The following is a 12,893-nucleotide window of genomic DNA, read 5'->3' on the forward strand; positions in this document are numbered from 1 at the left end:
ATGAAAACTTGAGACACATTTGTTAAAGTGTTGCTGATTGTGTTCAAGATGCTTTAGATTTGGTGTTTAGTTTGGATTATGATGTATTTTTCTAAAATATTATAAAATTGTTAATTGCACAAACATTGTTACATGCACAATTAGTTAAAAGTTGTTAGTAAGAGTAAAATAGTGGCTATGCTGGCTATAGTAAACATGATGATTGACTGATGAAGAAAGAGTTGCATAAATTAGAAAAAGCAAAGTGTTGCATGTTGAAACATAAACATTTCCTGTCTTTTTAAGATACTGCTAACCACGAAAACTCACCATTTATTAAGTGTTTATTAAACTACTAGCTCTTCGGATTATTCTGTATCTTTGAAGTAACTTACAGGTTCACAAAGTTTGGTGACCTCTGTCCCTGAAGTGTTAAAAAAAAGTCACATAGACACAAAGCCAGAGGTAAAACTACAGATTACAAGTACTCACGTTACTGTAATTTAGTTGCTTTTATGGGTACTTGTACTTTTTTCAGTACATTTCTAAATCACTAATTTTACTTGTACTTAAGTACATTTTAAAAGAAGTAATTTGTTACAATTCTACACCTAAACCTTACTGAGTAAATTATTATTTTTTTTTATTTTAAAAATCATCAACAGATATTGTGAAACTGCAAAAAATGAAATGAGCAGACAACAATCAAATTAAACATAATGCACCTCGCCAAAACAGAATTGAATGTTGGTTATTTCCTTAGAGCATCACCGGGAGATTCTACAATCACTATGTAACCCATGATGACAAATAATATGTTATCAGTGTTATTTCATTTTAAAAAGAACTAAAGCTTGACAAACCTTTTATTTTATACAGATGTCTTTGTGGAAAATAAATGAAGTTCTAATTGTGCAAGATTTGGTCTTTTAAGTTTATACATGAGATGTTTACTGTATGAAATGGAACCGTGGCAAGATTTATAACCAAAAATAAACATGGGGGTGAAAATAATTAGTCACTTTTACTTTGAGTACTATTTAATTGAGCTGCTATTTACTTGTACTTGAGTATTTTATATGAATGACTTACTTGTTCTTGTAAATGTATGTACATTTAGGAACTTATATATACATATCTTAGTACTCTTTAGACCTGTGAGTAAGCCTTTAATGAATGTGTGAGGTTTATGGGGCTCAGTGGGTGTGTTTTAGGGTGGCTACTATGATGTCAGAGGGGATCAGGGGGGTGGGGGCTCCTCTCTCTCCCCCATAGAGCGCAGCATGAGCGCTCCGCAGCAAAAGGATGTGTGAACAGGCAGCGCGCTACTGCCGGGACGGAGTCCACAAACTGCTCAACAAAGAACAAGCCAAACTTCGAGCTCAGGAGAGCCGCGAGCAGCCGAATCCCGGGCCCGGTCAGGACAGCGAGTCCGCGACGGCAGCGCAGTCCGGAAACAGCGGCGCTCAGCCCGGTGGAATCGACGGGCTCGTCCGCTGGATCGTCACCAAAATGAGCGACAACAAAAACATCTCCAGCCGGGAGTACGCCTCCAGCAAGGAGGAGGTGGCCGTGGCCCAGGAGCAGTTCTTCGCCCCGGAACCACGCAGAGGCATCTCCGTGATCTTGGATGTGAGTACGGAGGTGTACCGGGGGCTGGGAGGATGGGAGGATGGGCGCGCCCGGGGAAACATCCAGTGAGGTGCGGACCGGTGCGCAGCGCTCTTACGCACGGAGTTTGTGTGAAATACAGATCCCATCTCACTGCCACTTGACTTCAGTGTGTGTCTGCCTCCTGTTCCTGGGTGGATTGTCTGTAAATGTGATTTTGTGTAGTCGCCATACTTTGGCCATACTTTTAACTTTATTATTAGTGGGACTTTTTTAAGTATTTCTGATTCTGATTTTAATCCTCTGCAGTTACACCACGGGCTCCTTTTTCTCGGAATTTCATGTTTCAACATCCTATCAGAACTAAAACCTAATCATTGTTCACACACCTGTACAGTATGTGATCGTATATGTTTGTGGAGGTAATGTTAACACGATAAACAATAAATGCATTTTTTCACACCTCAGTCTTGTTTAAATAGGTAATAAAACAAATATGACATCAAATCACTTCTAAAACATTCAAAAAAGACAAAGTTTGGTTTTAAAGACTTTATGATTATGATCTAGATTCTAGAAGAGGGGGTCTCTGTCCTGTATTATTTGGAGGCAGGATTTCAGGATCTAATTTGCATTTTAACAGAATATTTTCATTATTTGTCAAATTGTAAAATTACGAACGGAAATAGATAATCTACCTTTTTTTTAATTTATTTATTAAATTAAGTGTAAAAGAACATTTTCAAGCACATATTACCCATGAGACCTCATTCATTCGTTCATTCATTGTGGTCTGATCCTCCTCACAATAAGCACAAGGTACGCTCTGTATTATCTTTTCTATCACAGGGTTAACGCAGAGAAAAAAAATATGTTTGACAAATTATGTATTTAACTTTTGGTGTGAAGCCACAACAGAATGAACATTGATGACAGGGTGCTGGTGTGTCCCGAACCAAGATCAATTGAGAAGCTCTGATCGTAGCTCACAGGACCGACTTATCCTAGTATCCAGTAGCACCAATCGATCACCCTGATCTCCCACCCTCTGTCTGAGTGTTTGGTTTCTTTTTCTTGGAAATCTTCTTTTCCTGTTGGTTTCCATCAATGTTTCGTCTCTGGAATACTAACCTCCTGTTGTTTAGGGATTCTACATTCTCTGTGTCAAACCTGTCCTGATTTCTTGTTCTCACAGCCATCTGCTAAAAGTCTTGACTTGCCATGTGGCAGCTATATTTATCCTGCCTCTGTGATTGGCATGGCGATTCTGTCTTTTTGACATCAGTGGCAAAACTCATTGTTGCTCACGATTTGGGTGGCCTCCAACTTTGAAGTTTTAATCACTTTCCTGTTTCTCAATGATTGTGACCTGACATATATTATGATGGTGAGGCAGTGCACGGCACACCAAAGGACTGTGATGGTTTATGCCTAAAGGCAGCATGTTCCTTATTAGACATCGATGCTTTGTCTAACTCTTTGTCTTGATACTCTTTAGATCAGATATAGGCCACTGGCGGCCGGGGGGCCACATGGGGCCCCCCTCAGAAAAACTCCAGAAACGCAGAAAATGACAGCAAAATGTCAACAAAAGTACACAAAATGATAACAAAGACACACTAAACAACCGCTTGAACACAAGATGACTACAAAAACAACAACATATACGAATTGACTTCAAAGACACACAAAATGCCGATAAAATGACAGAAAAATACACAAAAAGACAACAGTAACACAAAAATATAACAAAAAACACAATGACTCAGAAAACACACAAAAAGGAAACAAAATGTTGCCATATTGACAAGAAAATAGTCAAAATGAATAAAAGAAACCGAAAAAAAAAAACACAAAATGTCTAAAAACTCAAAAAAGCACAAAGAAAATCCATACAAAAGGACTTTCCTGTATTAATACTAAGATTGGTCATTATTCTAAATGCTATAACTTAAATGTTGATCACGTGGCCCTCGGAATAGACAGTTTTTTTGGGGGACAGCTCTGATATAAGTTGCCCATCTCTGCTTTAGATCATTTTATTCTCTCGTCTCTCCTTCTCCTTGCATCCACTCTATTTGTCCATCTTCCCTCTCTCCTCAGAAACATCCATCTCTTAACATGGTTAACATGGTTAAGAGATGGATTGCACCAGTCTGTCTTCTGTCTTAGCCCCTGTGTCTGTTTTGTTTATTCCTTTCAGTTTCTCTCCTCTTCTGTTTCTATTTACAACGTTACACACACACACACACACACCGCCTCCTCATTGCCACACTTTGTGGCTGTCTCCAGCAGTCCCAGAGTTTGTCTCTTTTTTTCCCTCTGAGCTGAGCACACCCCAGGGTGCAGCTGTTAAGGGGGAACAATGCAGAACAGCTTGTCATTTGGAACGCTGCTCATCTCAGCGGTTAATGGTTTTTTACTTCGGCCTGCAGATGGCTGCCGTCACTGCCTGAATGCACCACTTACTTATACAGTAGTTTGACAGTGTGTAAACCATGCGTGGCCATAGTTTGTGTTGCAGGTGGAAAAAATTTTATTGTATTAAAGTGATGGATGTTACCAACTATGGCATTAGTAAGACAATAGGCACGTTTTAAAACCAAATAAAAGGTTAACTTTTAAGTTGTCGATTAAGGGTGAATTGTTAACATGAATTATTTATTAATTTAGGGTGCGGCTGTATATAGTGCCTTTCTTTCACAGATTTTGATATTTCCCTTTAATAGTTTATTTTTTTTATTTTTATTTTTTTAAAGGATCTTTTGGGCTCTAGTGGCCTTTATATGACAGTTGCTTGACAGGAAAGGGATCAGAGAGAGCAGGGAATGACACGCAGCAAAGGGTCCCAGGCTGGGAATCGAACCTGGACCGGCTGCAGGTGAGGAACTACAGCCTCCGTGCATGGGGCGGGCGCTCAACCCACTGAGCTACACACCACCCCTTAATAGATCAGAGGCCACCCTTCCATTGGACCAGTATGATTGGATGTAAATGTACAATGGTTTCCATTAAGTCGCGAGTGGTGTATTGGAACGTGTTGTTTAGGTCATACCATTATTACTATTTGTCATAGGTGGAGTTTGAGATTCTTGCCGGGGGTGCAAAAGAAAAAATCTAATTAAATATATAGAGATCCGCGCCGGCCACAATGTGTGTAACATATACAGTATAGCCAAAGTGATTAGTAACAAATTTGTTAATGTAAAATAAAAATAAAATAAAAATTTGTGTCAACTCGTCATTTAATGTTGTAAATTCGTGATAAAATCAGCTTTCTGCGTCATTTTTTTGCTGCAGTACCGTACATGAACTGCTGAGTGCAGTGTCGCTTCACTGTTTACATTGTGAAGAAGAATTACGCAACAGAAGAAGAACCAACCTAAAGTCTCAAAAGTTTGGGACCATTTCACAGAAAATTTATACTACACACCTGAGGTAGGACTAACACCTGTGACATGAAACTAACAGTAATATATACTGTTTTATGGGATCACTGTTAAGAATTGTATTTTTTCGAATTAATTCGGGAAAACTGTAATGAAAAAAAAACAAAGTTTGGTTTAAATGACGACAACACAGTTGACTATAATTGGAAGCGTGTGAGTAAAAGTGTGGCACTTTTACTCACACATCCATTCATACAGTCATCCTAATTAATGTGATGAATCTCACCTACAGGAAGTGTGTTTTGTTGTAAAAATGTAAGAGTGATTGCACTCTATAGGCTATTACAATCAAAATTAGCTACTGGCTGAAAATGATGTTTTGGCTTCTTACGTCACTAATATTAAGTGGGTAGTTAGCATAGCATAGATTGTTCTTTGGAGATTTTATAGTATAGAGCAATGGTTCTCAAACGGTGTGCAGTGAGGCAAGTCCGAGTGTGCCGTGGGATTTTGTGTCAACCATACAATATTTGCACAATTCAACTACACAAAAATAATGATTTTTTTTAAATTTACTGCTTTGTATGCACTCATTTCATAATTTTTTGTAATAGTATTTGTTAATTAATATTTCATGAGTAATATAGTTGTCTTTGTCACATTTTATTTGGCATTAGTAGATAGTTATGCACATTTACAGATATTGTACATGATATGAGTGATACGTGTAATAAAGGCTATTTTGCACAATAGTTGCGGATTCAGCTTTTTACTTGTCCTTTGGTGTACCTTGGGCACAAAAAGTTTGGGAACCACTGGTATAGAGCGTGTTCTAACTGCTCCAGAAGCCCCGCCCATAATCAAGGCAATTTTTACATTTCCAGCCTCGACGCACACCAGCCATTCACATATTCACATAAATCAATACCGTAGCTCTTTGCTAAAGCGTACCTGGCTAGGGCTGCATGATATACAGAAAAAATGATTTTGTTCATCACATTTATTATCCTGATGATAATTTCATCCTATGATTTCCTGTCTTTTCCCCTTTTCCTAACTCGATAGGGCCCTATAATATCTGCGTTAACGGAATCGAGGAATCGACAAATGACGTTTTCATTGGTTGATGCCGTGATTCCGTCCGCGATTCCATTAAACGTGGAAATGGACAACATCAGCATGAAACGCCGTCACCGTGGGGCAAAGAACATTTTTTTTTTTATGGGGAAATGTTTCCGGGGACCGCTTATTAGGTGCACCACCCTCCCTCCTCCTGTCCTGGCTGCATTACTCATCTTAAACCACCACAAACACCCTCTAAAACAACGCAAATCATCACTGACTCCTAACTACAGAGCCGCCAGTGCCCGTTTAACTTTGCTGTGCCTGTAAAGCCCCATCCGTTTTTCGTGTAGTGCAGCGGCGCTCCGTGAAAACGTGATCAGCTTTAATCATCTTCACCTGCTCAGTGTTCGACCTGTTGTGCCTGGCTAACTGAGAATAACTCAGTCTGTGTTGTCTTTTAGTTCTTTTTGTTCCAGCCTCGTAGGTACACATTCACAGTCAGCAACCTACCTCAAGTACAACCGTTTCAGTGGGAACTTCTGGTTTACGAAATAAAAGTCAGTTGGAGCAACATTATTAGAATGTTACATTCTAACAACATCTCTTCAGAGCTCCAGAAGATAGGATCATTTAAATTAGGTTAATTTAAACTAAGTTGATCAAAACTTAATCAATAAACCTGCTCAGATTCAGTAAACCATTGATGCCTGAGAGGAAATTGGGTGACATTAATGCAGTTCTCATACATCTTTATATGACATATAAATTATTAAAACTTATATCTACCTTTTAATTGTATGTACTTTATTTTTGACATACATTTTTCTTTAATTATGAGTTTTTTAATTTATTAGTATTTATTTTGTTCCCTCACAGGAAACTAATATTTTCTTTAAAACAATGATAAATATTTCTTTAAAAAAAAAAAAAACGGAATTTAAAAAATGTAAGTGGAAAAAATGAAATTTGGGAAAAAATAAAACGGAATTTGTAAAAAAATAAAACAGGTTTTATAGGGCCCTACCTATGTTGTTTTCTAAGTATCAGTCCTGACACTATCAATGCTTCAGTCAAGCTATATACATTTTCACAGTGTAGCGCTTCCATGCGTCGCATAGATCTGAGACACTGTTTTGTGTTTATTCTTAAATCTCGTTGCACACACTTCTAACGTCGCCACGTTCTCTCACGCCCCGTCTCACATCACTGCACCGTGTCAGGCTGTCATTTGCAAAATGCATGTGTATGATTCTCTCTCATTGTAGGCTCTCAATGTTAGGTTCGGCGCGGTTAAAAGAGAGCAGTTCCAACACCGCATGCTGGGACGACTACATTATATCATCAATTATAAGCACTGCATTTATGACTTGCTTTCATTAAAATGTCTCCACTTCTTTGCATATTGCTAGTTTTCCTCCATCATCTTATATATTCAGTATGGTGTTACTCAGGGTTAGATATCGGCCCTGGTCTGTGCATGGATGAGTTTAATCCGCACTGTAGTGTAGATTCATTATTTCATGCTTGTACAGTAACAGTAAATAATAGATAGCGTAGATAATGGTGCATATGTATGTTGGCACTAAATCAATTGATTTCATAAGATATTTACATTAGCGCTATTCCTATCATATCCCAGCTGTGTCTGAGTTATGGAATTATAAATCACAAAGTGACATCATCTTTCAAGTCAAAGATCCTGGACTTGATGGAAATACCTTTGCTAATGTTGTTATACCTTTTTTTTCTCTCTCTCTCTCTCTTCACAGATTTTCAGAAGAGCTGACAAAGATGGTGAGTAAACACATTAATCCTTTCACTGTAATTGGTCTCTGCAGACCTGATGAGAAAACACACGTGGAAATAATACATGTACAATAGTCTGTATGTAAATATTCATTGCATAGGATGAACACATTGAATCAGTTGCATAGTGCGGCACTAAACTGCTAGTTTGTGGAAGATTGCGTTGGTGTGAAGAGAATTCACACTTTACAAGCACATATGTTGTGTTAGTGAGTGAGTGCAGATGAACTACCGATGCCATGGCAGTCGTGGTTTAGAATTGTCTGTGTTTTTGTAAAGGAAAATTCAACAATATCTGTATTTTCAAAAATCTCTATCTAGGTTAACACTAGAAGAGCATCAGTGAATATCGTGACAGGTTGGTGTGGTATTGGTTGTAGTGTCCTGTTTTTTAACTGATTGATCAACTGAACCATCATTAGATCTGAAGAAGGTAAATAATTACATAAAGAAAAAGCATTTAGACCAGGGGTCTGCAACCTTTACTGTACAAGGAGCAATTTTGCCTCATCTCACCTGGATTAAAGTCATCCTGGAGCCAAAAAAAATACCTTCTCAATGAAGACAATACAGTGTATTAAATTATATCCAGTTAAAATGATATAGAATAATGTTTCATTTAATTTGATTTGATTTATATTCATTAGGGATGTAACGATTCACTCAACTAGAAAATACTGTATTTTTTTCCTTTTATTTTTCATTGTCAAAATAATTCTTTGATAAACTATTCAAAACAATGCAATTTAACTAAAAATAAATCTTGAATGAAATAAATAAAGGAATAATACAAATGAAAATGAAGCCTATTAATTTAAATTCTGGTTCTATAATAAACAATGCAAAACTGCATAATAGTTATTTTTCTTTTAAAAGTGCAACTGAAAATGTATTTTGTGCCTTAACAATTCGACTTTATATGCTTTAGCTATGCTAGCAGACAGAGCTAATAGAAAAACGTAACTTTTACAGATATTCAAGTAATATTACAGATATTCTTTCGGTGCTAAAGGGGAAATGAATCATTTATTAACATATTTAAGAGTAGAAGGCGGCCAGAAAGAAAGTATTAGCAGACTCCGCCCGCCGCCTACACTTGTGGATAGCGCCCTCTGCTGGTTAAAAAAGTACTGCGATTCAATTTTCAGAAAATCGATATCAACCGTGATACCTATGAATCGATTTTTAACTGCCGTACGATTAATCGTTACATCCCTAATATTCATCATGTAAATGGCAACTTAAAAACAGTTTAAAATAAATTGACATCAAGAAATAAAACAGTATCCTGCATCTTCACATTTTTACGCATCTCAGTTTACATGAACACAATGTTATATAAAGAAGATTTTTTTTTTTAGTTCATCTATTTGAAAGGCTAGAAAAAGTAACTTGAATTTGATAACGTGATCATGTCGGTCAACACATGCTAATTGCTCATTTCTTGCCACACATAAAGCATATTTAACCTGTTCCCACACAATTAAAATCTCTATTTTCTTCCAGAATAGAGTTTTTGTTGGTTTAGTTATCTTACCAGGGATTTAAAACTTAAGGTTTGCCACATGTGAGGGAAAGTTGATGGTCTGTAGATGTTGCAGGAGGTGAAACTGAAAGGTGCTGAGTCATTGCACAACGTGATTTATTTTAGGTTAACAAATTGTTATATCTTGATTTGTCATTAATCCTTAATTTCCTCTGTAAAAAAGCATTTTTTAAAGCTATAGGGAGCCATTGCATAAGAGTCAAAGAGCCACATTAGGCTTCAGAGCCGCAGGTTGCAGACCCCTGATTTAGACCAACATCTTTTTTCAAAGTAAGAGCACGTTTGAGGGCAGTAGTGTCTAGTAGAGAAAATTTCAGCAATGCTGTGTTAGGCAACCTGATGACATAGATCAGTAGGTGGTTTTTTGAAGCAATAAAAGAGTGTATCTCAAGGAATAGGGCATGATTGCACCCCCACTTTGGTGTGATTTGCATGCGGAGATTTCAGCAGATGACAAGCTTTGTTTTTCCCATGTCAAAAATCACATCAGAGTAAGATTCCAAAGACATTTCAGACCGGGCTACAGGGAGAACAAGTCATATTTTGATGTTCTTGCCAGAAACACAACTCCAACCTCATACACGCTCTTACTTTGAAAATAACTTCCAATCGCACCATATGACAGTTTTTTAGTTTTTAGAAACACAAAAAATGAAAATCAACTTTTGTTTTTAAAGTTTTGGTTATCCCTTCTAGACCCTGATAAAGTAGAAACACCTGATATTTGAATCTTATTTTTTTAGATTTAAAGAGGCGGTATTATGCTATTTTCACCAATCTATATTTGTTCCAAGAACCCCAACAACATTGTCTTTGAGGTTTATTTTCCCAAACTTGCCTGTTTTCCATAGTTTTTTCCCTCTGAAAAGTGCTTTTCTGAGCAGTTCTAAAAACAGGCTGTTTTGGGGCCTACTTACGCATATTCATGAGTAGGCGTGTCTGTAGACGCTGACTCCACAGAACAATTCTCTTTTGCTATCCACACACTCTTGTTATTAAAAACTGCACATTACAGTAAAACACATGGCTATTTAAGCGGCTATTGTGAGTGTGAGTCCGACAAACACTGTTTCAGGATGTGTGTCACAGTTAGAGTGCGGATCGGGCCACATTCCCTCATCCGACCCGACAGTAAAAACCTATTTTCTTTTTTCAAAGAACTGTCATATGTACGTTTGTTTTAGCGATAAGCACCGATTTAATTAACAAACAACTGTTGTCAACATCAGATCAGCGCACAGGTAACAAGCGAACGTGAAACAAACGGGGGCGTAGTGCACGCAAGAGACCCATTGGATCTATTTACATAATCCATGTATCAAAGATAAAGATAATCTATGTTATTGTGCAGTAAAAGGAATGTTTCAACGGTGTATTCCTTTAAAATTGTCTTCTGCTCCATTCTCCATCCATCACTGCGTGGCTGCTGCAGCAGGAAAGGAAGAATACTGCGCACAAACGACACTTTGTGACCGAACCCGACCACCAGTTCTAAATATCTGTCTGAACCGACCTGTCTGGTGCCGTAGGGTCTCGTCAGGGTTCGGTCGGGTGTCCATCCTCTATCCACAGTATCAGCTTTGGTGATAAACAAACAGTTGATGCGCGCCCCCGGGGGTTGCTTGGCTGATTTCTGCAGTTACACTAACCACCGTGGTGTCACTATGGAGTCTGATTTCTAGATCCTGCCCTATGCTCCTTTAAAACTAAAATCAAATAACCACTCATTTTTGGTTTTTTAAATATTCATTTTTGAAGGGAAAATCCAAGGACCAAAACATACACAGACTGAAAAGTAGATCCTGTTCACATTGGGCAACCAACATGCAGGTGATATTATATCTTGGTTGTGCACTCTTTACCCAGTGGCCAGAGCTGTAAGGTATCCTAACATTAGTGCTTTGTCAGCTGTAGAAAACCCTGCAGGCAGGATGGTTTCCCCGGGGTACAGTCTGTCCTCACTCGAGGTCTAACTTAAAAAAAAAAAAGCTTATCTTTAAAGCAGAGGATTATCAAATCGATATTTAAAGTTCAGGTTTTCATTTTATACAGTTTTTAAATGTATTTTTATGAAAGAAATCAGTGGGGAAGTACCAGATACTTGCTACTGATTTGTTCGGGCTTTGACAGACATAGTAACAATCCAGGTCTTAGATTTCCCACCTCTCACAGACTCTGTAAAGCAGAAACCTGCTGTCTGAGCTGCTGTGGTGAACTGCAATCGTAGCATGTTGGGACACTCAAGTGTTTCATGATGGCAACGCTTCTATTGCTGTGTATAGTTGTGCCATGGAGCAGTTTGTTTACACCTTCTGGCACTGTGTGCACTGCTATTTTAGTTTCATCTTTATCCCTGCTTCTTCTTTTTTTGGTCTATCCATCTTTCTTCCCTGTCCAGTTTTCCATCACTGTGTCGATTACGAAAAAAGACCAAAAGAACTCAAGAAGAAACAACATTAAGAGCTTTGCTTACGTGGTTGCCAGATGGTCATTTGCTCTAACTGTGTCTGCGTGAGTGTGTGTTTACTAAGAGTTTGCCTTTGCTTTCTCTTCAGTCTTTCTATAGCCTGAACTATATTTCTGTATAGAAATGTATATTTTAGTTTTTGGTGCCTGGTTGGATGTGCTGCTGTTCTTGCATTGTTTGGACAGAAGATTCTCCAGCTGGTATTCAACTTGCTCCAGGTTGGCCTTCATTGTAGCTGCTTAGTGCAATGTGGCATCAGCTGTCATCGTAATAAAATGTGTCCCCTATCCAATTACCAGCTGCTCTCATACAAAAGAGCAGTTGAGTGTAATTTACATTTTCATTTCATGCCGATCTTATCCCAAGCATGGCTCAGTTTAGCTCGCTGCTCTTTCCCCGTCACTACCAGCGTTTACATTACCCTTGGAAGTGCGCAAAATCTAAATAGCGCAATAAAAACTGGTAATGGGAACACCTGAATTTTGAAAAAAACACTCAAATATTGCAAAAAAGTTTTTTACGGTTTCACGAGGAGGAATTTCAGACGTTTCGATAATAAAATGTGTGACAAAAGCGCTATGGAAACACTTTTTCCACAAATACACGTAACAAAGTGTGACGTACATGGTCATTTGTTAGCGTTTTACTTAAAAATTATTATTACACATTAGACAGCAAACAACAAAGGAATACAGAGTGTTCTAAGGAGGTTTGGAGCATATATCTTCCAGCAGCGAAGTCTGGAAGATATCACAGGAGTTTGGAGGCTCGAAACACGTTCAAAGTGCAACTATACTTTGTCGACATTTAGAAATATTGCTTTTATTTTGTGAAAAACTGTAATGAAAATCCAGCTACTGTTGAATTCTCTCACAGCTCTTTGTTCAGCAGTTCAACCAGTTAAAAACTGTTTCTAATGAACCATTAGTGCATTTGGGCGAGTCGCTGCAACACAAGATAGAAGCGAAAGATAGTAGGTTCTAATGGAGAAACATTGTTATTTGATGTATGTAATGCAAACCGGAGAGAA

General features: G+C 38.0%; 1 protein-coding gene across 2 annotated transcripts in view; it reads left to right on the forward strand.

The window, feature by feature from the left end:
- The first annotated feature begins 1,025 nt into the window (after positions 1-1,025).
- The window catches only part of necab2 (N-terminal EF-hand calcium binding protein 2), a 149,620-nt gene continuing 137,752 nt past the window's right edge, over positions 1,026-12,893 (forward strand). Inside the window, exons 1-2 of one of the 2 annotated variants that reach the window (XM_028448836.1) lie at positions 1,026-1,611; positions 7,814-7,838. In XM_028448836.1, the coding sequence (XP_028304637.1) occupies positions 1,285-1,611; positions 7,814-7,838 (352 nt within the window). In that variant the 5' untranslated portion in view covers positions 1,026-1,284. The remainder of the gene's footprint in view (positions 1,612-7,813; positions 7,839-12,893) is intronic. The other variant, XM_028448835.1, reaches the window with a different exon arrangement.

The sequence above is a fragment of the Gouania willdenowi genome, chromosome 6 (assembly GCF_900634775.1).
Source record: "Gouania willdenowi chromosome 6, fGouWil2.1, whole genome shotgun sequence".
Lineage (NCBI taxonomy): Eukaryota > Metazoa > Chordata > Actinopteri > Blenniiformes > Gobiesocidae > Gouania > Gouania willdenowi.